Genomic DNA, 27269 nt, shown 5'->3' with positions numbered 1-27269 from the left:
TCACATTCATGAGTGCACAATTCAGGAATTTGAGCATGGAGTTCAGTTAGTTTCCTGCAGCCATCTGTTCATTAACAGAACAGCTGCTCGTTAACAACTGCTGTGCAGATGCAACTTTAATTCAAAGTCACTGTTCTAAGGAAAGTAATTTGAGCCCTAACTCTAAATTCACACTTCAAATATTAATGATCAGTGTGAACAATGCATTACTTTTAATTATATTAAGAAATTACCAATAAATTTCAAAGTTTAGCTACCTGAAGTCAGACTATCTACAGAATTGACTTTTTTTGGAAAGGGAAACAAAGGACAATGAAATTAAATTCTGGAATCAGCATGGAGACTTTGATTTGAGTGAAACCTACACAAGCCTGTGGCACCAAGGAAATCTCTGAAATACCTTTAAGTTCATCATCTGAAATGAGGACAGTATCACTACTATCTCTAGCACTCAAGTAGAATAAACCATCATTCTATGAAGAAAAACCTCTGAATAATGTACCTAAAAGCTGCTTTGGATTGGGATCTAACAAATCAGTGACAGGATGCTGCAAATACACTGCAAGGCTTGCCATGGTGCACCAGAGTGAACTGACACAAACAACATCCAGAGAACAGTCAGCTCTGGTCCCTTCATCCCTGCCACAACTAACTTAAAGAAATTTTCAACATTATTTCATAGCCAGAGTTGATTAGTCACAAGGCAGCTTATAACGCAAGGATGAATCAAGTCATTGGATAAGAGCCAATAGTCCAGAGGGTTGTGAAAATGGCTGAATAAACATGTGGGGAAATCATCAAGCTACTTGATAAAAGTTACCATCATTGAGCCATGATCCACTTTCCTTTGCTTGTACTTGTTGAGAAACTAAATGGTATGTATGTTAGAAACACCAATGGGAGTTGAACACAAGTGTGAACCTTCATTCACTTCCTATCGAAGGTTGTTCGTTAGGTCTACAACACTTAGGCACAATCGGCATACTATATAAGGATTTTGACAGTGCTGACAGAAGTAGCAAGGAGAAATTTGCTGGGACAGGTTAAGTACTTAGATGATGATATCCCACAAATGAAAGTTTTTTGGAATCCTAGATACTGAGGGTGCAAATGCAAGTGGATCCTGAACTGCATCAACTCAACATTCATGGAGAAGTGTAACCCAGAATAGGAAAGTAATTTGACTGGCTTTGTGCACGTGGAGTGAACATCACCTTTACAAAGCTGCCTTATGAGATGTCTAAATAGAATTCACTGGATGGTGCATTAATTTGAACCTGTTGCCAATGTTCATAAAGAGACAACAACTTCACAGAGACATTGATGGTTTCTTGACATCATATTCATCATTGTACAGAAAGTCATCCAAATCTATTCAGGAACTTTGTAAAATGGCTGAGTTGTTGGTGGAAATGGTCCTTCGACCAACATAATTAGAGGGAACTCATTTGTTGATCACAGGCATTGGTAAAAGTGGAGAGGCATCTTCCAACTACTGTCGACCATCTAAATTACCTAAGTGAGCAGCAGGCAGTAGTCAATAAAGAAGATACTTCTAAAGCAAGATGAATTATAAAGAAGTGATAATGGGAACTGCAGATGCTGGAGAATCCAAGATAACAAAGTATGGAGCTGGATGAACACAGCAGGCCAAGCAGCATCTCAGGAGCACAAATGCTGATGTTTCGGGCCTAGACCCTTCATCAGAGAGGTATGATTAAGGGTCTAGGCCTGAAACGTCAGCTTTTGTGCTCCTGAGATGCTGCTTGGCCTGCTGTGTTCATCCAGTTCCATACTTTGTTATCTTGAATTATAAAGAAGTTCACCTCCTACAAATTCCTTGATAAATGTGAGGTGCTGCATTTTGAAAAAGGCAAATCAGCGCAGGACTTATACATTTAATTGTAAGGTCCTGGGAAGTGTTGCTGAACAAGGAGACCTTGGAGTGCAGGTTCATAGTTCCTTGAATGTTATAGACAATAGACAATAGACAATAGACAATAGGTGCTGGAGTAGGCCATTCGGCCCTTCGAGCCAGCACCACCATTCATTATGATCATGGCTGATCATCCACAATCAGTATCCTGTTCCTGCCTTATCCCCATAATCCTTGATTCCACTATCATTAAGAGCTCTGTCTATCTCTTTCTTGAAAGCATCCAGAGAGTTGGCCTCCACTGCCTTCTGGGACAGAGCATTCCATATGCCCACCACTCTCTGGGTGAAGAAGTTTTTCCTCAACTCTGTTCTAAATGGCCTCATCCTTCTAAACTCAAGAGTATACAAGCCCAGTCGCTCCAATCTTTCAACATATGATAGTCCCGCCATTCCGGGAATTGACCTTGTGAACCTACGCTGCACTCCCTCAATAGCAAGAATATCCTTCCTCAAATTGGGAGACCAAAACTGCACACAATACTCCAGGTGCGGTCTCACCAGGGCCCTGTACAGCTGCAGAAGGACCTCTTTGCTCCAATACTCAATTCCTCTTGTTATGAAGGCCAGCATGCTATTAGCTTTCTTCACAACCTGCTGTACCTGCATGCTTGCTTTCATTGACTGATGTACAAGAACACCTAGATCTCGTTGTGCTTCCCCTTTACCTAACTTGACTCCATTGAGATAGTAATCTGCCTTGCTGTTCTTGCCACCAAAGTGTATAACCACACATTTATCCACATTAAACTTCATCTGCCACTCACCTAGCCTGTCCAAGTCACTCTGTATTCTAATAACATCCTCCTCACATTTCACATTGCCACCCAACTTTGTGTCATCAGCAAATTTGCTAATATTACTTCTAATGCCTTTGTCTATATCATTAATATATATCATAAACAGCTGCGGTCCCAGCACCGAACCTTGTGGTACCCCACTGGTCACTGCCTGCCATTCTGCAAGGGACCCGTTTATCACTACTCTTTGCTTCCTGTCAGCCAGCCAATTTTCAATCCAACTCAGTATTTTGCCCCCAATACCATGTGCCCTAATTTTGTTCACCAATCTCCTATGCGGGACTTTATCAAAGGCTTTCTGAAAGTCCAGGTGCACTACATCCACTGGTTCTCCCTTATCCATCTTCATAGATACATCGTCAAAAAATTCCAGAAGATTAGTCAAGCGCGATTTCCCCTTCGTAAATCCGTGCTGACTCTGACCTATTCTGTTACTGCTATCCAAATGAGTCGTAATTTCATCTTTTAAAATTGACTCCAGCATCTTTCCCACCACTGATGTCAGGCTAACCAGTCTGTAATTTCCTGTTTTCTCTCTCCCTCCTTTCTTGAAAAGTGGGACAACATTTGCCACCCTCCAATCCGCAGGAACTGATCCTGAATCTATAGAACCTTGGAAAATAATTACCAACGCGTCCACAATTTCTAGAGCCACCTCCTTAAGTACCCTGGGATGCAGACCATCAGGTCCCAGGGACTTATCAGCCTTCAGACCTAACAGTCATATGTTGAGTCATAGGTAGGCAGGATAGCAAAGAAGGCATTTGGTATGCTTGCCTTTATTGGTCAGTGCATTGAGTATAGGAGTTGGGAGGTCTTGCTGAGGCTTTAAAGACCATTGGTTGGGCCGCTTTTGGAATAGCGCATGCAATTTTGGTCTCACTGCTACAGGAAGGATGTTGTGAAACTTGAAAGGATTCAGAGAAGATTTACAAGATGTTGCCAGGGTTGGAGGGTTTGAGCAATAGGGAAAGGCTGAATAGGGTGGGGCTATTTTCTCTGCAGTGTCATAGGCTGAGGGGTCGCCTTACAGAGGTTTATAAAATCATGAGGGGTGTGGATAGGGTGAATGGGCAAGGTCTTTTCCCCTGTACGGGAGAGTCCAAAACTAGACGGCATAGGTTTAAGGTGAGAGGGGAAATATTTAAAAGCGACCTAAGGGGCAACATTTTCACACAGAGGATAGTGCATGTTTGGAATGAGCAGCCAGAGGAAGCGATGGAGGCTGGAACAATTACAACATTTAAAATGCATCTGGATGAGTAAATGAATAAGAAGGGTTTAGACGAAAATGGGCCAAATGCTGGCAAATGGGACTAGATTAATTTAGGATATCTGGTCAGCATGGAGGAGTTAGACCAAAGGGTCTGTTTCCATGCTGTACAGTGCTATGTCTCTATGACGTGGCACTGTGTATGGATGTTTCGAGTAGTCATTGCATCCGTCTCTTTTTTTCCGGAGGGACAATATTAGAATACCAGAAGTGAATGACAGTGTTATCACAATCAAGAGGTCCTGCATGACAATGACAGGCATGCAATGGCTCCATACTAAGATCCATTGAAGAAAAGCACTGTGAAGGGACCTGAATTGAAAGGGCTTATGGAAGGTGAAGCTGATATCTTAATCTTACAAAAACCATCATGAGGCATAGGTCCACTGCCTCTGAAAGCAATTTGGTTCATTGTCAATTAACCAAGATTCCTGGAGCTGTGACAATACTTCATCAGAAAAATTGTCAACAGGAACCAAAAGACTATGGAAGATGCCAATGTGCAATTACTACTGGTACACTCCAAAGACATCCTTGCAGCTCATGGATTAAAAGTTAACAGGTTAGTTAAGTTAAAGCTATGCTCGTGTGCATCTCACTAAAGAAGACAGTCCAAAAATTACAGTGTAATACCATGACACACTTTATGAAGTTGACACTTTAAAGAGAGGCAAGAGGAATTCTATAACTTTTTCCATTAAATGGAAATCGTAGAAATAATATCATTGGCTATGAGTAAAGGGATGAAAGTCTTCTCCTTCTTGAACAATATCAAAAATAATTGGTGAGTCAATCTTAAGAACCAAACCAAAGGAGAACAAATTGAATATTTGTAGGAACTTAGAATATTTGCTAATTTTGTTTATAATGGACATATTCATTCAATCAAAATAGCTGACACCCTTGTTTCATGTGTTTTCCTGTTCTGGTGCGGTTTGACACTGAACACACTGCTTGTGCAGTAAAGAGTTGCTTTGCAAAATAAGTTTTTTAATCTAGCACATGGTTAATATACTATTTTGATCTGATTAGTTGTTGGCTTTTGATTGAAGTATTATATATTATGCAATCTTCCAGTCTGTTGTTTTGTGCTACCTCATCTGTCAAAAGAATAATATCCTGACACACAATCAACAGAAGTACAAGTACACGGGCTAGTGAAAATGAAAAAGGAACAGTTGAAAATCAAAACATTTCCTGAAACAGAATCTTAGACGGAGCTCTCACTGGGGTTATGGGGTATATTTTGACCCATAACACGCTTCAATAGATTACCTCTCATTTTTCTAAACTCCAGATAAATAAGGCCCAGTCTATTCAATTTCTTCATCTCCCCTCAGCCCAGAAATCTGTCTAGTAAACCGATTTTGCTATCCTGTTTTTTTTCCTACTAAAATAGAAAACTACATCTTTCTCCTTTCACATTACATTCTATTTGCAACAGTCTTGCCCAGTCACTGAACCTGTCCAAATTCTTTTGCGGCTTCCTGCAACATTGTCAAGATGAGGGAACAGGACCTGTTTGGGGATTATCAGGAACTAGGAGCTAGGAACTAAAGAATAGGTCCTCAAGGGTTATATTTTCCGTATTACTACCTCAGCCAAATGCAAATTGGCATAGAGATGTGAGAATAAGTGAAGTAGACACGTGGTTAAAAGACTGGAGTGGAAAAGATGGGTTCCATTTCATGGGGCACTGCCATCAGCATTGTAACAGGAGGGATCTGTGCCGTTGGAACAGTTGTCACCTGAACCAAGTTGAGACCAATGTTCCAGCAAAAAGATTAAATAGGGTGGTCAAAGAACTTTAAATTAGAAAGTAGAGGGTCAGGGGAAGAGAAGGGAATATAAAAGCAGCGATGTGCTTCTGAGGCTTTATAAAGCTCTAGTTAGGCCCCATTTAGAATACTGTGTCCAATTTGGGCCCCACACCTCAGGAAGGACATACTATCCCTGGAGGGTGTCCAGGGGAGATTCACACAGATGATCCCTGGAATGATAGCTTTAACGTATGATGAACAGCTAAGGATCCTGGGATTGTACTCATTAGAGTTTAGAAGGTTGAGGAGAGATCTAATAGAAACTTACAAGATAATGTATCGCTTAGAAGAGGTGGAAGCTAGGAAGTTGTTTCCATTAGGCGGAGAGACTAGGACCCGTGGGCACAGCCTTAAAATTAGACGGGGTAGATTTAAAACTGAAATGAGACGACATTTCTTCAGCCAGAGAGTGGTGGGCTTGTGGAATTCATTGCCACGGAGAGCAGTGGAGGCCGGGTTGTTAGATGCCTTCAAGGCAGAGATCAACAAATTCTTGATCTCACAAGGAATCAAGGGCTACGGGGGAGAGTGCAGGGAAGTGGAGTTGAAATGCCCATCAGCCACGATTTAAATGGCAGAGTGGACTTGATGGGCCGAATGGCCTTACTTCCACTCCTATGTCTTATGGTCTTATGGTCAAAGGGTAAAACTCTAAGTAGTATAACGGCTAATGGGAAACAAAGTGGCAAGCTAACATCTGTGGGGATGCATTCAACTGCATGGAAAAGCATGAAAGAAATGAAAAGTAAGGAGAACTGAGGAGAGGTTATTAAAGTCTCCAGAACACAAAATAGAACAGCATGTTTGGAAAGAGTTAGGAATCAAACTACCATCACACCGGTTAACCGAATGACAATGAGAAGAGGGACAGTAAATACAGGACTGAAAGTGTTGTTATCCAAATGCAAGCAATATAGAAAATAAGATAAATGAACTTGTGGCACATATTGAAATTGGCAGGTATGATGTCTTGGACATCATGGTGACGTGTCTGCAAGGGGATGAGGACTGTGAGCTAAATATCCAAGGATGTATATCCTATCAAAAAGACAGGCAGGTGGGCAGAGAGGGTGAGGTTGCCTAATTAGTAGGAAATGAAATTAAGTCAATAGCAAGAAATGGCAAAGGGTCAAATGATGTAGAATCTATGTGGGTCGCATTAAAGAACTTAAAAGGTGAAAAACTCATAATGGGAGTCATATACAGGCCTCCAAACAGTAGTCAAGATGTGGGGCACAAAATATACCACAAAATACACAGGAGACAGAAAAGGCATGAAAGAAAGGCAAGGTTATAATGATTGTGGGGGATTTCAATATGAAGGTGGATTGGAAAAATCAGGTTAGTAGTGGATTGCAAGAATTTGCGGCATGTTGATGAGATGGTTTTTTGGAACAGCTTGTGGTGGAGCCGACTAGGGAACAGGCAATTCTGGGTTTAGTGATGTGCAATGAGGCAAACTTGTTAAAGGAGCTTTAGGTGAAGGAACTCTTAGGAGACAATGACCATAACATGACAGAATTTACTCTGCAATTTGAGATACAGAAGCTGGAATAAGATGTAAAGGTATTACAGTTGAATAAAGGCAACTGTAGAGGCATGAGGGAGGAGCTGAGCAGAATTGACTGGGAGAGGAGCCTAGCCGGAAAGACAGTGGAATAGCAATGGTAGGAGTTTCTGGGAGTAATTCAGGAGACATAACAAAAATTCATCTTTTGGAAAAAGGGAGGATGAGGCAACCATGGCTGACTAGGGAAATTAGGGACAGCATAAAAGCAAAAGAGAAAGCATATAATGTGGCAAAGGGCATTGAGAAACCAGAGGATTAGGAAGTCTATAATGACCAACAGAGGGCAACTATAAAAGAAATATGGACGAAGAAGATGAAATAACAGGGTAACCTAACCAGTAATATAAAAGAAGACTGCAAGAGTTTCCTTAGATATATAAAGGGCAAAAGAGAGGCAAAAGTGGACATTAGGCCGCTGGAAAATGATGCTGGAGCAGTAGTAATGGGGAACAAAGAAATGGCGGAGGAACTGAACAAGCACTTTGCATCAGTCTTCAGAGTAGAAGACAAAAGAAACATCCTAAAAATTCAAGAGTTGGGTGGGGGTGGGGGAACGTGGTGGTAGAAGTGAGTACGGTAGCCATCAGCAAGGAGAAGGCACTAGAAAAAGTGAAAGGTCTGAAGGTGATAAATAACCTGGAGTAGATGGACTACATGGCAGAGTTCTGAAGGAGATAGCTGAAGATAAAGTACAGGCTTTAGTGGTGATCTTTCCAGGAATCACTGGAGTCAGGAAGATTTCTGGAGAACTGTAAAATCATTACCGTAACCACATTTAAGAATGGAGTAAGGCAGAAAACAGGAAATTACAGGTTAATTAGCCTGACCTCTGTTGTTGGTAAGATTTTGGAGTCCATTGTGAAGGATGAGATTTCTAAATACTTGAAAGTGCATGATAAAATAGGGCAAAATCAGCATAGTTTCATCAAGAGGAGGTCATGTCTAACAAATCTGTTAGTATTCTTTAGGAGGTAACGAACAGGTTAGATCAAGTAGAGCCAATGTATGTTATCTACTTGGACTTCCAGAAAACCTTTGACAAGGTGCCTTGGAGGCTGTTGAGTAAGATAAGAGCCCTTACTGTTAGAGGCAAGGTACTAGCATGAATAGAAGACTGGCTGCCTGGCAGAAAGCAGACAGGGGGATAAAAAGATCCTTTTCAGGATGGCAGCTGGTGACTTCTCCTGAAGGGGTCAGTGTTGGGAGCACACCTTTTCACTTTATACATTAATAATCTAGATGAAGGAACTCAGGGTACTCTGGCTATGTTTGCAGATAATACAAAGACAGGTGGAGGGACAGGTAGTATTGAGGAGGCAGGAAGGCTGCAGAAGGATTTAGACAGGTTGGGAGAGTAGGCAAAGAAGTGGCAGATGGAATATTACATGGGAAAGTGTGAGGTCATGCACTTTGGTATAAACTATTTTCTAATTGGGAATAAAATTCAGAAATCTGAAGTGCAAAGGAACTTGGGAGTCCTAGTCCAGGATTCTGTTAAGGTATACATGCATGTTGAGTCAGTAGTTAGGAAGGTAAATACAATGTTGGCAATTACAGGACTAGAATATAAAAGCAGGAAAGTACTTCTGAAGCTTTATAATGCTCTGGTCATACCACATTTAGAATAGTGTGAGCAATTTTGGGCACCATACCTCAGGAAGGATATATTGGCCCTGGAGTGGGTCCAGAGGAGGTTCACAGGAATGGAAGGCTTAACATATGAGGAATGTTTGAGGACTCTGGATCTACACTGGATGAAGTTTAGAAGGATGAGGGGGAATCTAATTGAAACTTACACAATACTGAACAGTCTGGACAGAGTGGACGACGGGAAGATGTTTCAATTAGCAGGAGATGTTTCCATTAGTAGGACCTGAGGGCCTTGGAGTAAAGGGAAAGCCCTTTAGAACAGAGACGCGGAGAAACCTCTTCAGCCAGAGAGTGGTGAATCTATGGAACTCATTGCCACAGAAGGTTGTGGAGACCATATCATTGAGTATGTTTAAGACAGAGACTCAATGGGCTGAATGGGTTAATTTCTGCTTCTATGTCTTATGGTCTTATATAGAGTCATAGCCATAGCCACAGAGTCATACAGCCATACCACAAGGAAACAGACCCTTCAGTCCAACTAGTCTATGCCAAATATGTTCCCAATCTAAACTAGTCCCACCTGCCTTTGCTTGGTCCATATCCTTCCAAATCTTTCCTATTCATGAACTTGTCCAAATGTCTTTTAAATGTTGCAACTATATCTGCATCCACCACTTCCTCTGGCAGTTCATTCCATATATGAACCACTCTGTGTAAAGACCTTGCTCCTCATGTCCTTTCTAAATCTTTTTCCTCTCCCTTTAAAAATATGCCCCCAAATTTTGAATTCCCTCAACCAAGAGAAAAGACTTGCTATTCACCTTCTCTGTGCCCCTCACGAATTTATAAACTTCCAATTTAGTAATATTCTTCCTATAGCAGGGCAAACAGCACTGTGCAAAGTACTCCAGAAGAGGCCTCACCAACTTCTTGTACAACCTCAGCATGACATTCCAACTCCTACACTCAAAGGTCTGAGCAATGAAGGCAAGCATGCTAAACGCCTTCTTAACCACCCTATCTATATGTGACAAAAATTTCAAAGAATTATGTACAACATGCGGAAACCTGTTTTAGAACTCATTTGAGTTCTGTCCTGAATATTTGGACAAAACAAGGAGGCTGGTATGTATTTTTACACACGGTTTTAATGTAAGTTAATCAGCTGGAATGAAAGTCTGGAATTATATCACACAAATGTATAGTATTAGGTATTGAGTGCATTAGGAATCTTACAGTCTGATTTAAACTCAGTATTCCCAAACAAGCCTCAGGTACTTTTAAAATAAAACTTAACTTTCATGTTGCTTCATGCAGTCTAACTAAACTTAAAGTTGTCACACAGGTTTAAACAACATATCCTCTAACTCACCAGAAACATCGATGATACAAAAACATTACATTCACTCAAATTTAATGCATTGCAGCCTTCAGAAAACATCAACCCACATTCACCTTAAACACAATAAACATTGCATGAAGGCACTTAAAATCCAACAGCGAGGCAGCCACATAAGGAGATGTTGAGACAGGTGATCAATAGCTTGGTAAGAGAAGTAGATTTAAGGCCAGTCTTAAAAGAGGAGCAGTTTGGAGAAATTTATAAAGCAGGGCCCTTAGACCAGCATCATTCATTATAAACAGTTTAAAGTCAGGAAAGTAGAAGAGACTAGAATTGGAGAAGTGCAGATATGTAGGTGGTCTGTAGGTTTGGTGACACTAACACAGAGAGAGAGAGAGAGAGAGACGAAGAGCAGGGATGTTTGAAAACAGGGAGGAGAATTTTAAAGTTCAGCTTTAACCGTTTCCAATGGAATGAAAACCAGGTAGGTTTGATAAGCTGCAGATGATATGCTATGCTTGAAATGTTTCCAGACAGGAGAGGTGAAAATTCACTGAAAGTTCTCCAGGGATAGCATCTGGAAATTACTCATTCCAAAGTGAATTGAATTAAATTGAAGAGAGTGTTTTGCATTCACTATGTTCCATTTTGAATTTCAGCTTCAGCAAAATTTACGAGGCTGTTCATTTTAATCTAAACTACAAGTGAAAGATTCAGCAGACAGAAATGTTTTCAGTAAACATAGAAAACATGAAGCATATAGCTTATCCTTGGGAAAAGTGGAAAGGATTAACTTTGTCAGTATATAATCAGTCATTCTTAAGAATTAGAACTGTGATCACATAAGTAACTTCAACTAAGAGTTTAGAAAGGATCAGGGTTCATAATCCCAAGTTCTGTAAAGCATAAACTATGACAGATATGATTCCCCCATCCCCAACGCCATAGAAAATTGGGACCTTGGAAAAGGCTTTTGTCTAAAATTATGACTCACTAAGTTCCTTTAACTGAGAGTGGGGTCTATTTCTTGCTAGGATGTAATTCTTTTACATTTGAATAATTACAATATAATTATAATTATATTAATGCTCTCTGATAATTAACCAAACCACAGTTGATGCAAATGTATTGCCCTGAAGCCCAAGTCCTCATTTTATGTCATACTGTAACCTCTTCTATGGTAACTTATAGAATGCATTTGGGAAATCCAAATACTCTACATCTACCAACTCCATCTGACACACTAGGTTAGCTACAAAGAATTTAAATAAAGTTGTCAAATGAAATTTAACTTTCATAAGTCTGTCTTAACTCTGAACGACTTGCATTTGTTTTCTTTCTCATTTCTCAAATGGCGAGATTGCGTTTGCTACCTCCCAATCTAGAATCTAGGAAAATGTCAGAAGCAATTTGAAGCTGATTTCAATGTCAATGAAATTTTGGCCTCTATGCCATGTTCAGCACTGTCTAATGATTGTGTATATACATGTGCGTGCGTGTGTGCGCGTGTCCTTGAACCGGCAGCAGTTATGAGTTCAATACTTGACCATAGTGTTTACTTTTTTCTCTTCCATATTTTGTTTTTAGGATTTGGATACACATTTCTGAGAAGATGCTCCGGAAAAGGCCTAAACAACACATACTTCACCAATTACAAATCTGCTTTGCATACATTTGTGAATATCACAAAATCTGACCCAAATTTAAGAAGGGATGACAAGTTTTTATGATTTAATGAGTTTGGAAGGTTCACTCAACTCATTCCTGGGGTAAAGGGAATATTTTAAGAAGAAAGGTTGAACAAGTTTGGCATTCACATTAAAGTTTAAAAGAATGGGCAATGATCTTATTGGAACATGTAAGATCCTGCAGGAATCTAATAATGTGCATATGAGGAGTAGGCTTCCTGCTATGGTGGTCTCAAGAACAAGGGGACACAGCTCAAGAATAAGAAGATTTCTCTTAACATGGAAATTAGGAGTTTTTTTACTCCTCTGGTTATGGATAGTCTGTAGAATTGTTTTCCCCAGGAAACGGCGGAGGCTGGGTCAGAGATAATAGGAACTGCAGATGCTGGAGAATCCAAGATAATAAAATGTGAGGCTGGATGAACACAGCAGGCCAAGCAGCATCTCAGGAGCACAAAAGCTGACGTTTCGGGCCTAGACCCTTCAGAGAGGGGGATGGGGTGAGGGTTCTGGAATAAATAGGGAGAGAGGGGGAGGCGGACCGAAGATGGAGAGAAAAGAAGATAGGTGGAGAGAGTATAGGTGGGGAGGTAGGGAGGGGATAGGTCAGTCCAGGGAAGACGGACAGGTCAAGGAGGTGGGATGAGGTTAGTAGGTAGATGGGGGTGCGGCTTGGGGTGGGAGGAAGGGATGGGTGAGAGGAAGAACCGGTTAGGGAGGCAGAGACAGGTTGGACTGGTTTTGGGATGCAGTGGGTGGAGGGGTAGAGCTGGGCTGGTTGTGTGGTGCAGTGGGGGGAGGGCACGAACTGGGCTGGTTTAGGGATGCAGTTGGGGAAGGGGAGATGTTGAAACTGGTGAAGTCCACATTGATACCATTGGGCTGCAGGGTTCCCAGGCGGAATATGAGTTGCTGTTCCTGCAACCTTCGGGTGGCATCATTGTGGCACTGCAGGAGGCCCATGATAGACATGTCATCTAAAGAATGGGAGGGGGAGTGGAAATGGTTTGCGACTGGGAGGTGCAGTTGTTTGTTGTGAACTGAGCGGAGGTGTTCTGCAAAGCGGTCTCCAAGCCTCCGCTTGGTTTCCCCAATGTAGAGGAAGCCACACCGGGTACAGTGGATGCAGTATACCACATTGGCAGATGTGCAGGTGAACCTCTGCTTAATGTGGAATGTCATCTTGGGGCCTGGGATAGGGGTGAGGGAGGAGGTGTGGGGGCAAGTGTAGGAATTTCCTGCGGTTGCAGGGGAAGGTGTCGGGTGTGGTGAGGTTGGAGGACAATGCAGAGCGAACAAGGGAGTCATGGAGAGAGTGGTCTCTCCGGAAAGCAGACAGGGGTGGGGATGGAAAAATGTCTTGGGTGGTGGGGTCGGATTGTAGATGGCGGAAGTGTCGGAGGATGATGCGTTGTATCCGGAGGTTGGTGGGGTGGTGTGTAAGAACGAGGGGGATCCTCTTTGGGCGGTTGTGGCGGGGGCGGGGTGTGAGGGATGTGTTGCAGGAAATGCGGGAGATGCGGTCAAGGGCGTTCTCGATAGCTGTGGGGGGCAAGTTGCGGTCCTTGAAGAACTTGCACATCTGGGATGTGCGGGAGTGAAATGTCTTATCGTGGGAGCAGATGCGGCGGAGGCGGAGGAATTGGGAATAGGCTGGGTCATTGATTTTATCCAAGTCAGAGTTAGGCAGATAGGATAGAATAGAATCCCTACAGTATGGAAACAGGCCATTCGGCCCAACAAGTCCACAACACTCCTCCGAAGAGCATCCCACCCAGACTCATTTCCCTACTCCTGTATTTCCTTGTCTAGCCCACCTAACCTAAATATCCCTGGGCACTATGGGCAATTTAGCATGGCCAATCCACCTACCCTGCACATCTTTGGACGAATGGGAGGCAACCGGAGCACCTGGAGGAAACCCACACAGACATGGGGAGAATGTGAAAACTTCACACAGACAGTCGCCCGTGGTAGGAATCGAACCCTGGTCCCTGGTGCTTTGAAGCAGCAGAGCTAATCCAAATAGACATGAGAGTCAAAGGTAATGGGGGAAGTCAGGGAAGTGGACAGCCATGATCTATTGAATAACAGAGCAGGCACCTGACTCCTATGTTCCTTAATTCTAGGTGTGAAATTCAATTTGGTAGCAGTAGCAAAGGGGCTCTTGTTTCTTTCTATTTGTTGCTCCCCATAGTGTCAAATAACAGTAATTCTGCAAGATTGATCTGAACAGACATTCATTTTGATGGACACAGCAACTTCTACACAACAAAGCTATGGTTAACTCATACTTAATGGTTTATCCCACAAATGTAAGCAGTTCAGCTCAAATTTATCTTAACTAATGGAGTGCTTGGTGATTCAGTGCAGTAAGGAAACAGGTTGCCTTTCTCAAACCAAGAGAAGAAATACAAGTTTATTTTTTTCCTGAGTACACTGTAAAGGTTAAAATAAAATAACAGGTGCTGCTTTATTTCAAGTCTCCAGAACGCAATTCATCATCAACTGACAGAAAAGGAGGATTATTTCACCATCATCTGATAGGAAGATTGCTGATTATAGCTCATCAAGCACAGACAATTTGACAGTCACACAGCCAGTAGTTAAACATATGCTTATTAACAAAAATGTATCCTAAAATAAAAGGTGACCCACCTTACTTAAAACTTCAGCCATTTCAAATGTACCAACTGTATCCATGTTAGTTGCTATAAGTGGGATTCCAATGTAGGTCTGTTTGGAGTTGCGGAACGTAAAGGTTCTTTTGAGGTCCACCTACAGAAGTGAAAAAGATGCTGTGAAACAGGCCCCCTATTCCACTCACTTGAACTTTTTTTTAAATTGTTCCTGTCTGATTTACAAAACTTGTCAACATCTATTTATTAATGGGACTTATTATTATTTTCCCATTAAGTATTATTTCCCCATTTCCTTTTATTTCCATTTGTCTACCAAATTAGTTTCTTAAATTTTTTGGTCAATAGTTCTGAATAGTCACAATTGTTAATATTTGCAATTATATTGCAAGCTTATTAACCATTGACGATGAGAAGAATGCACTCTCTTTAGCTTTATTTTCCTTCACCCTCTTACTGATAACTTGGCTACTTTTTCTTTGAGATCATCATTCAAACTCATGACCATTAACTAGCAGGACGTGAGTGTGTAAGAATACCACTGCCTTCAGATTTCTTCATAAATCACACACCATCCGGACTTAGACACATATCACCATTTCGTTATTGTCACTGGGACAAGATCCTGAAATTTTCTCTCTAAGTGTACCATCAGAATAGCTTCACCACAAAAACTGAAGCAGCTCGAGGCAGCAGCCTACTTCTACCTTACAGAAATTAAAGAACTAGGGATAGACAATAAAAGCCCAACTTACTAGTGATGCCCACATCCGAACAATAAATTAAACAAAAATTTCATAGCCTCAGATGGATGTACAAATGTCAACGAGTTAATATGTCAGAATTTTTAGATCAACATGTCAATGTTTCAATGACTTTACTTCACTCACAAATGTTGCTTACTTGAACTCAGAAATCTGTAGATACTACAGTTTCTGCAGGGCTTTTTTGTCTCCTCATTGTTGATAATAATGGCCATACAAACACTTACACTTATGCCAATTATCACATAGCCTCCCTTCGTCATTAGTTTATTCACATGCCATCTGTCTGACTTGAAGCACACACAAGGAATTTCTTAGGTGGGAGGAATTATTTTTGGTAGTCACTACGGCAATTGCTACTTAGAGGGCCATTGCCTCGACTATGATAATAGCACAATTACGTGTGGCAAATGAATTTACACACATTTGTTGCACAGTAGAAAGATGATATCTGTTCCCAAGTAACATCTAACAAAGCATTAATCCTTTTGCTTTTTTGGCTGGAACCCAAATTCAACTGTGCAGAATGATGTGAAACAGTCATGTCAGATGAAAAGAAAACAATCGGAACACATGTAATATCTCTGTCACAGCCAGTTAAAGACATGGCACTAACAGTCAAAACAAATTGCCTACCAGGCTGAAAAACATTCAAGTAATTCACTGAAAAGAAACAGGTTCGTGCTAGTTTCCCAAGCAAACCTAAAGTTGGGCTTCTTTTATGAGTATATGAATAGAAAAGGTTTCAAGGTATATGGGTCAAAAACAAGCAAATGCGACTAGTTTAGTTTGGGAACATGGTCGGTATGGACTAGTTGATCTGAAGGGTCTGTTTCCATGCTGTATGAATCTTATGAGAGGCATCCACAAAGAAAAATTGATCGCTTTTTTTAAAAGCTACTATTTTAATTGCTTTCATTCTTTCCTTAAGAGCACCCACAATTAAATTAATCTTGCTGCTAGAAACAACGCTCATTCCTGTCTCTTGGGATGGCGTGATGCCTTACTTTAATGAAACAAACTGTAGCAACTGACATCAACAAAGTTGCATAGTTGCGATGCAGGTCACCTACACTTTCTATATCAGGGGAATACCTACATTTCTTTTCACTGGATAGACAAAGCAAGGTTAGAGGGTTTATTTTACATGCATTCACAGAACGTAGACATCACTGGTCAACCCAGGATTTATTTCCCATCCTTAATTGCCCAGAGGGCAGTTGAGAATCAACCACATTGTTTTGGGTCTGGAGTCACATGTTGGCTAGACTGAAGAAGAATGGCAGATTTCCTTCCCTTAAGGGCATTAATGAACGAGATGAGTTTTTCTGACAATTGACAGTAGTTTCATGATTATCATTAGACTATTAACGCCAGATTTCTTTTATTGAATTTAAATTCCGCCAGAGTCCTGGACCTTGTCCACACTGCAGGTTTCCACAGGACAAAATTTGCCATAGACTGCATCCACATTGCTTTATGTGCCAACAATTACCTACCCTATCACTTCATCAACTAAAAAGGATTCTCCTTGTTCAATTTATAGCAAGTTTACAACGACAACCAATGCATTACTCATCTGTGCTAGATTTCATTGCAGTAATCATAGCTTTGATCCTGCCCAGCCCTCAGCTAGCATTGTCGTTTAGTAGATAACCTGTTATTTGACAACCTGATGGAATAAATGTGACACCAATGGCTAGCCCCTTACATTAAAAGCTCTGAAGAATTATGGGCATTTGAGATCTTAGTGGATGTGCAGTGCACTGGGCCATGGTTACCTGGAGTTGGGGGCTGACTTCCTCCTGCAAGAAACCCAGATGCCCTTTGTGAACAAAGGGCAACTCTCAAACTTTCTATCTCCTTCTCCAAGGGCACCAGTGGAACATACAGCTACTTTGAAGCCGAATGTTTTCCAAGTTGTGCCGTTCGGCAATGTTTCATATCTGGAAATGACTTAGATCATGTTTTGAACTTGTGTCCCCTGGTTCCAGACCCTGCAGCCAAGTGGATCATCTTTAAAAATCTGGGTTGATTTCCTTAAGAATTTACATTGTTCAATTAAATCATCTCTCATTCTTCTAAACTCTAAAGACTACAGTCCCAGTCTCCTTAATTTCCAACATAGGACAGTCCTGTCATTCTCAGGATCAATTTGGTGAACCTTGTTACACTTCCTCTTTGGCAAGTATATTCTTCCTTCTATAACAATCAGTTTCAAAGGAAAATAATAAGAGCCCACGGAGTTGAAGGGTGTACATTAGCATGATTAGGGGATTGGCTAACTAATAAAAGATTCAGAATTGGGATAAAGGAGGCATTTTCAGGATGGCAACCCGTAACTAGTGGCGTGCCGGGGGATCACTGGTGGGGGCATAATTATTTGTGATATATATTAATGTCTTGGTTGGGGAGAGTGAATGTACTATCACCAAGTTTACTGCTGACATAAATTTAGGCGGAAAGCAAGTATTTAGGATGACATAGAGGGGCATAGGCAGTTAAGTGAGTGGGCAAAAAGTCATTGGGAATATAATGTGGGGAAAATGCAAGATTATGCACTTTGGCAGGAACAGTAGAAGAGATGAAAAATATTCAAACAAAAAGAGCTTGCAGAAACCTGCAGCACAGAGGGATTTGAGATTCTTATGCATGAATCACAAAGGCCTGGTATCAAAGTCCAGTAGATAATAGAAAATAGGATTGTTGGCCTTATTTCAAAGGAAATGGAGTACACAAAATGAGGAAGTCTTGCTAAAATTATACATTATTCTAGTCAGACAGACTACCGTGAACAGTTTGGTCCCTTCATGTAAGGAAAGATGTCATGGCATTGAAGGCAGACAGAAAATTCAGTAGATTGATCCCAGGCTAGATAATTCTCTATCCATATTAATGTACCGTGGGTTTTTATCTTATTAAGTAATGAGGACAGTGAATCTATGGAATTCTTTACTCCAGAAAGATGTCAAGACTGGGTCATTTAATATATTCAGGCTCAAACAACAGATGTTTAATCAGCGAGGTTATGTGGAAAAGCCAGGAAAGTGCAGTTGAGGATTATCAGATCAGCATGATTTGATTGAAAGACAGAACAGACTTGATGGATTGAATGACCCACTTCTACTCCTATGTCTTATGGGGCAAGGGAAATCAACTATAACTTTTTTTTTGGAGTTCCTTAAAGGAGTAACATACAAAGTAGGCATGTTATATTTGTATTTCCAGAAGGCATTTGATAAGGTGCTATATTAAAAATTACCGCAGAAAGTAAAAGTTAAGTGGATACTATCTCAATATGATAGAAGATTAGTTGGCTGACAGAAAATAGCGAAAACATTAATCAGCATTTGTCTGATTTGCAGGGTGTAATGAGTTGAGTCCCAGAGGGGTCTGTACTTAGTCTTCAAGTTTTAACCATTTAGATCAATGACTGAGGTGAGCAGAGCAAAGGCGTGGTAGCTAAATGTGCATACCTTTCCACTTATCTTGGTATTTCATGTTTTGAAGAAGACACAAGTAAGTTGCAGATGGAAAATAGATAGGTTAAGTGAATGGGTAAAATTTGACAGATGGAATATGTGGAAAAACATGAAGTAGCACACTTTGGCAGGAAGAATAACAAAGCAGAGTCAAAACAACTGTTTACTTCCAAGGTGCAGAGGGATTTAGGTGTTTGAATCACACAGTCACACAATATCGAGGAGGTCCTTCAGCCCATCGACTCTGTAGCACCAAAAATACACTATGATCTATTCCCAATTCCCTGCATTATGCCCACAGCCTTGAATGTTGTGGTATATCACATACTCATCCAAGTACTTTTTAAGCATTGTGAAGTTATCTATCCCAACTAAATTCCCAGGCAGTGTACTCCAAATCCCCTTCACCCTCTAAGTGGAAAAGCTTTTTTCTCAAATCCCCTCTAAACCTCCCGCCTTTCAGTTTAGAAGTGTGTCCCATTGTTCATAATCCTTTGATAGTTGCTTTCCATCCACACTGTCCATGCCCCTCATAATCTTATACACCTTTACCACACACCCACCCCCCTCCCCAAAGCCTTCTCTACTCCAAAGTGAAAAACCTGAGCTTATCTAGCCTCTCTTCATTGCATATTCTGGTGCATGTGTTACAAAATGATAGAATGCAGGTATTGCACATAATCAAAAAGGCTAATGTGGTTACAAGGAGAACTGAACATAAAAGTAAGGATGTTATTCTTCTACACACAGTATTAATGCTACCACATCTCAAATACTGTGCATAATTTGGTTTCCTTATTTAAAGAAGGACGTAAATATATTTGAGGTGATTCAGTGGAGGTTTACTAAATTGATACCTGGAATGGGTGGTCTCTTATGAGAGGGGAAAGGTGAGAGGAGAAAAATTTAAGAAGGTCCTGAGAGGCAACTTCTCCACTTCTCTGTATGTGGGGTGGACTGTCAGAGAAAGTGGTTGAGGCAGGTACAATAGCAACATTTAAAAAACATTTGGATAGGAACACGGATGGGAAGAGGGTTTAGAAGAATAAGGGCCAAATGCAGGCAATTGGAACTAGCTGAGTGGGCACAATGGTCAACATGGAACAATTTAGGCCAAAGGGCCTGTTTCCATGCTGTGTTACTCTATGACAGGTTGTGCTTGTTTCCACTGGCATTTAGAAGAGTGAAGGGTGACATAAGTGCGAAGGATGACCAAAGTGCATAAGATCTTGAATGGTCCAGAAAAGGTGAACATGGAAAGGATATTTTCTCTTGTAGGTCAGCATTGAACTAAGAGACACTGTTTCGAAATTAAGGGTTGCTCTTTCAGAATAGAGATGAGAAGTCTTTCTCTCACAGCATTGTGTGACTTAAGATGTCTGCCACAGGAGGTGATGGAGGAGGGATCATTGAATATTTTTAAGACAGAGGTGATAGGGTCTTGTTAGGCAGGGGATCAAGGGTTATTGGGATAGGTAAGAATGCAGAATTTGAAAAACAAACATATCAGCTTTATTGAATGGCAGAGCAAACTCAAGGAGCTAACTTTACTTCTGCTCCAATATTGTATGTTTGTGTGCTCCTTGGAAGCACTTCATATTACACAGACTTTAGAAACATAGAAAATATTGAAAGTTGGAAAATAGGTACAGGAGTAAGCCATTTGGGCCTTTGAACCTGCACCACCATTCAATGATCGTGGCTGATCATGCAATCTCAGTATCCCATTCTTGCTTTCTCCCCAGACCCCTTGATCCTTTTAGTCACAAGGACCACTTCCAGCTTCCTCTTGAACATATTCAGTGAACTAGCCCCAACAGTTTCCTGTAGGAGAGAATTCTACAGATTCACAAATCTCTAAGTAAAGAAATTTTTGTCATGTCAGTCCTGAATGGTTTACCCCTTATTCTTAGACTATGACCCCAAGTTTTGAACATTCCCGGCAATCTTCCCACATCTAGCCTGTCTAGTCCCATCAGGATTTTATATGCTTCCATGAGATCCCCTCATTCTTCTAAATTCAAGTTCAGTCAATCCAGTCTTTCCTCATGTGCCATTCCAGGAATCGGACTGGTGAAGCTTCGCTGGACTCCCTCAATAGCAAAAATGTCCTTCCACAGACTAGAAAACCAAAACTTCACAATACTCAAGGTGTGGCTTCACCAAGGCCCTGTATAACTGCAGCAAGACATCCTTACTCTGATACTCAAATGCCATTAGCTTTCGTCACCACCTGCTGCAGCTGCAATGCCAACCTTTAGCAAACGTTCCACGATGTCACCGAAGTCTCGTTGCACCTCACCTTTTCCTAAACTGCCACCATTCAGATAATCTGCCTTCGTGTTTTTGTCACCAAAGTAGATAACCTCACAGTTATCTACATTACATTGCAGTTGTCAAGTATTTGCCCACTCACCAAGCTTGTCCAAGACACCCCTGCAACCTCTTAGCATCCTCCTTAAAGCACACACTGTCACCTAGCCTAGCGTCATCTGCAGATTTGGAGATATTGCATTTAATTCCTTCATCCAAATCATTAACGTATATTGTGAACAGCTGGGGTCTGAGCACTGAACCCTGCAGCACTTGTCAAATTCCAGAAGATTTGTCAAGCATGATTTCTCTTTAGTGAATCCATGCTGACTAGGTTTGATTCTGTTGCTGCTTTCCAACACTCAGTTATTACAGCTTTAATAATTGACTCCAGCAATTTTCCTACCACCGATGTCAGGCTGATTGGCCTATAATTTCTCATTTTCTATCTCTATTCTTTTTTTAAAGAGTGGGGTTACATTAACTATCCTCCAGACAATCGGAACTCTTCCAGACTCTACAGAATGCTGGAAAATGGTCACCGATGCATCTGCTCTTTCTGGGCCTTTTCCATAAACACTCTGGAATGATGAGATTCAGGCCCTGGAGATTTATCGGGTTTTAATTCCATCAATTTCCTCAATACCATTTCCCAACTAATAAAGATTTCCTTCATGCTTCACCCTCTTTCCCATAGCATTTCCTGAAAGTTATTTGTGTCCTCCTTAGTGAAGAAAGATTCAAAGTATTTGTTCAAATGTTCTGCCATCTCTTTGTTGTCCGTTATGAATTTAGCTGATTCTAACTGCAAGGGACCAACATTTGGCTTCACCAGTCTTTTTCTCTTCAAATATCTATAGAACCTTTGCAGTGAGTTTTAGTTTTCTGAAAGTTCACTTTCATGTTCTATTTTGCCCTTCCAATTTTCCGTTTGGTCCAATCCCCAAGGTCACAACTACTGTTTGGAGATGTGTATACAATTCCCACCAACATCTTCTTCCCTTTGGTGATCCATAGTTCCAACTATACAAATTCCATATTATCTAGGCTAATGTTCTCTCTTACGATTATGTTAATCTCCTTGTTTACCAGCAACGCTATCCCACCTCCCTTTCCTTTCTGTCTGTCTTTCCTGAAAATTGAATAAACCTGGACATTGAGTTCCAATCCTTGGTCACTCTGGAGCCAGGTCTCCATGATCCCAATTACATCATATCTATTAATAACAGTCTGCACAATTAATTCATCCATACAAATGCTACTCACATTGAGACACTGAACCTGCAGGCATTTTTTTGACATTTATTGCCCTGTTAGAATTGTGGTGTAATGTGGCCCTCTTTGATTCTTGTCTTTCATTTTTCTGCCTTTGACTGCCACTTTCCCCTTATTGTCATTTGCTCAGGCCCCACTTTACTTCCTTCCAACTTTCTGCATTGGTTCCCATCCCCTCACCTTATTAATTTAAACCCTCCTCAACAGCACAAGCAAACACTCCCCCTAGGAAAATGGTTCCAGTCCCGTCCTGGTACAGACTGTCCAGTTTGTGCTGGTTCCACCTCCCCCAGAACCGGTTGCAATGTCCAAGTAATTTGATTCCCTCCCTCTTGCACCATCCTTCAAGTCACATATTTATCTTAGCTACCCTGCCATTCTCATTCCTACTAGCACATGGTGCCGGTAGCTATCCGCAGATTACTTCCTTTGAGGTCCTACTTTTTAGTTCACCTTCTAACTCTCTAACTTTGAAAAGGAAACTTTTGTACAAAAGTTTTTAAATGTGAAGACTGCTTAAATTTCCCAACAGTGTAATAATAGGAAACCTGACAAAATTGCATTAGCAATTGACTTCAGACATTGACATAACAAGTTATATAAATATAAGATGTCAGTTTCAATGTTGATGTTAGACATAGTCAGTTCCAATCTCACAAGACAATTCTCTACCTGGCACAGCTCCTTGCACTTAGCAATAATTGAGTTTTTGTGTAGTAATGAGTCAAATTACCTGCTCTGTCATCAAGTTATTTTAGTCCTGTTGAAGTCTGTTTAGTACAGATCTGCTGATGAAGTTGCCGGCATATCCGTTTATAACGAGGATTCTGTATAGGTGCTCTTCCTCTTTCTTGCATAGTTCCGAGGTGTTGCAGCACGTTGCAGGATAGGAAGGGCGCCTATACAAAATCCTTGCTATAAACAGATAGCCCCACAATTTCATCCACAGATCCCTACTAAACAGACAACAGGAGGAAACAGTACACCCTAACACACTGGTTACACCGCCCGATATCAAGAACATATCGGAACTGACAACAAGACTCCTTAGACCGCTAGGAATCGTGGTGGCCCACAAGCCCACAGCCACACTGAAATAAAACAAGCCAGCTCGGCAAACAAATCAGCAACCTCACCCTCAACCCGAGCTACAGATCTTTGTAAAACTTTATTGTTCAAAGTATTTACCACCTTTGTTGCCTTATTAAGGTGCTTTGCTCTAGAAACTGACGTAACCACACATTCAATAATCAAAAAGAATGATGGTATGTTAGCCTTCATATGCCAAGGATTAGAATACAAGGGGCAGTAAGTATACTTCAATTATAAAGCCATTTTCAGACAAACCTGGCACACTGTGAGCAGTTTCAGATGCTACATCTTAGGTAGCATGTATTGGCCTTGGAGAGACTGAAGTTTAGATTTATCATAATGATTCATAGGTTAAATTACAAAGTGAAATTATATAAACTAGAACTAATTTCCTTGAATTTAGAAGGCTCAGGAGTGATCTCATCAAAATTTTCAGTATTAAGAGGGCTGGATAGGGTTGGGAGAGAGAATCTAACAATTGGGAGCACAGATTAAAATTTAGAGCCAGACCTTGCCAAAGTGAAATTAAGAAACATGCAAAAAATGTCAGAAGTTTAGAAAGCTCTTCTGCAAATGGCAACTGATGCTAAACCAATTGTTAAGTAAACAGAGATGGTTAGACTTCCGTAAACCAAAGGCATTAAGGTTTTGCATGGCAATGGAAAGTATATTGGTTAAATTTTGAAATCCGATTCAAGAACAGAACCAGTTGTGTGAACAATTGCAAGACCAGCTTTTTAATAGGTATAAGAACTTATAGCTGATTTGTTCAGTTTTGTTACCAGATCTACTTACAGTTATTAGAACAAAAGTAAGTAGGGGGAAATAGAAGACTTAGCAATCTGTCCACTCTATAAAACTAAGGATTTTCAGTTACCTCAAATGTCTATCCAGTCTCCCATAAGTGTTTCTACACTATTGGAACAATATTAACATTAGCCAAAGGTGTAAACTGGGCATCGTATTGGTCATGTTTTGGAGATCTTACCTTATTTCCCTCATAAATGAAGAAGAAAATTAGATTTGGAGCATAACACAAAACTAATTTGGCTACAGCCATTTTACAACATCGACTGCCTCCCCGGCCCATCCATTCCTCACTGTCAATTTGGATCCAAGCTAGGTGCTGGGACAAAAACCAGGACAGTTCCCTATGTGGATAGAATTTATTAACTATGCAGTCTTTTATCTCTTTTAGTTTTGAAGGCCCTGGCTCCAGATATCCTCCCAGCAGGAGACTGGGGTGCTGGGCAACTCCATCCCTGCTCCATCTTGGGTAATGCATTGGAAGACCTTGGGTTAACTTGGAGCCAGGATTTGTCAGCCGTCTCAAAGCCGCATCCAAGGAGGTGTGAGACCCACTCATTTTGACTGTCTCCAGCTCAGAGGTGGAGGACTTGGAGGTGACAGCAAGGGAGGCTGTGGCGGTGGCAGTGCCAGTGGCAGCACAGAAGGAGCAAATCGCCAGGGCCCTGGGGACAATGTAAGATAGTGGTGACTGGAGGAGCTGCGACAGTGAAGTTTATGGAGATGGAAAGATGAACTGCTGAAGCTGTTTCAGTAATATCAATTTAATACCAATTTATGCAGTACTTTATAATTAATACAATTTATTCAGTAATTAATCGAAGACAGCGCCGGAATGTGGCGATATTATGCATTTTTCACTATACCTAGGTGCAAGTGACAATATTAAATAAATCTAATCAATCTAAATCTGACCTTGCAGCTCCTTCCACCTATGAGTCCAACTTATTCCCCCTTGGCATCTATGACGTCAATTTTTAAAAATTGACCTATTTTTCTCATCAACCTGTTCAGAGATGTTATTACACACTTCTGGAGCAGGTGAGACTTGAACCCAGGGCTCCTGGTTCCAGGAGTAGAGACAGTACCACTGCATCACAACAGGGCCCTATATGAGTCAATTAAATCATCAATCTAAATCTAATTGCTGTATATAAGATAAATTTATTTTTCCCTTCTCTTATACTTTCAAACCCATTGTTACAACTTTGTTAAAGTCTCATGCTCATGGAAATCTCACAATGTGTAATGATGTTGTCCTAATTACATATCTTTTAAAATAGATTTGGCACTTATCAGTCCTTATTCCTGCATCCTTTAATAGGATTTTTAATTTGTGAGAAGTTGGATGATTTCCTTTAAATTCCTATCTCCTGATGTCAAGTAGAAAAGTTAGGCCTAGTTAAAGGAATATAATGATGTCTAGATGGAATAAATTGTAAATCCACAGACTTCCAAAAGTAATTGCCTTGTTACATTGCATGTCCAATTTCATTTGAACCTTCTTCATGGATGGCCTACATCTGTGGTAAGAGGAATGGTAAGGGAATTTTACTTTCTATGTTAACATCACCTCTACGTTAATAAAGTGACTTACACTAGGTATTTTACAAAATAATAATCACTCCTTTTAGTGATTTTAATCATCTGAACCAGCTGGAACTCTCAAATTGCCTAACGTTACTTTGGACCTTATTATTTAAGGAAGTAGGCAACATTATAATCAATGCACTCCACACATGGTGGACACAGTCCGCAACAGCAAAATTGAATGAAGTGAACTGAACAAAACATTGAATTAGGAATCTTCAAGTAGAATTTTGAATTTAATAGACAATATTCTGCAGAGTATCAATCCTGATTTCTAAATTTATCAAAGTCTGACCATATTTCATACGCAATTAATAGGTCATCTTTCCTGTAAACTTTGTCCATAAATTTTACAGGTTTGCCCAAACCTTTCTCAAAATTCAATCGTTGACCCTCTAGCTCAGAATACTTTACACCTGATTTCACATCTTGTGGGAAGCTTGCTTTTCTTTTGGTAAAGATGGAACCTGTGTCAATATATTCACATCATTTGTTCAATGATTGTAAGATTTAGCTTCTCAAGCCATCAGTAGAAACACATTTCAACATTTTATTTCAGCAATGCTTCTCCAAAGCAATTCCAATTACAACCTTCTGTCTTAAAAGAGCTCTTAGTTTCCAATCTTCACCTTCAGATCATCATGCTTTACTGTTAGTGTCAATCTAGATCCAAGCCAGTCCATGAAACAATAAACGAAGACACCTTTCTGTATTTATTAACCATTCAGTTGGACAGATGTCACATTTTTCACACTGAACTCTACCTGAAAGGTCTGACTCCTTTAGACCCCAATATATCATCTCCTTTTATAACTTTCTGCTGTCTCATACATTATTTGAGAGCTTAGTTTAATGTCATCAGCAGCATTGCATAAAACTACAGAAATAATTGGCCTTCAATTGCTGGAGCTTTAATTTTAGTGAAATAATTTCCGTGAAACTTTGTGAAATTTCAGAAGATATTTAGTAAATTACATTCATGGGCCCAGTCTACACATTAATTGCTTCCTCAAAACAATCAGGTTGATTAAATACAACCTGTGCTTTACAAATCCATTTTGGCTCTTTCTAATCAGTTCAGATTTCCTTAGGCAATACATTATGGTGTCCTTAATCAACATATTTCTAATAGCTCCACTGTAACTGCCGTTGGTTTAGCTGGTCTATAACTTCCTGTTTTCCTTTCTCACAGCTTTCCTGCACATTAGCAATATTTCAATTTAAACAAGCAATTACTGAATCAACAAAGCTTTGGAGATTCTGATTACGGTATGGTTAGACTAAAA

The 27269-nt window shown here is 40.6% G+C and overlaps 1 protein-coding gene across 2 annotated transcripts in view; it reads right to left on the bottom strand.

The window, feature by feature from the left end:
* The window catches only part of LOC125448356 (GMP reductase 1), a 113494-nt gene that overhangs the window by 68679 nt on the left and 17546 nt on the right, over positions 1 to 27269 (bottom strand). For both annotated transcript variants that reach the window (XM_048523637.2, XM_059653473.1), the window contains exon 2: positions 14680 to 14799. In XM_048523637.2, coding sequence (XP_048379594.1) covers positions 14680 to 14799 — 120 coding nt within the window. The remainder of the gene's footprint in view (positions 1 to 14679; positions 14800 to 27269) is intronic.

The sequence above is a fragment of the Stegostoma tigrinum genome, chromosome 2, assembly GCF_030684315.1.
Source record: "Stegostoma tigrinum isolate sSteTig4 chromosome 2, sSteTig4.hap1, whole genome shotgun sequence".
NCBI lineage: Eukaryota > Metazoa > Chordata > Chondrichthyes > Orectolobiformes > Stegostomatidae > Stegostoma > Stegostoma tigrinum.
This window is presented reverse-complemented; position numbering and strand designations above follow the sequence as displayed.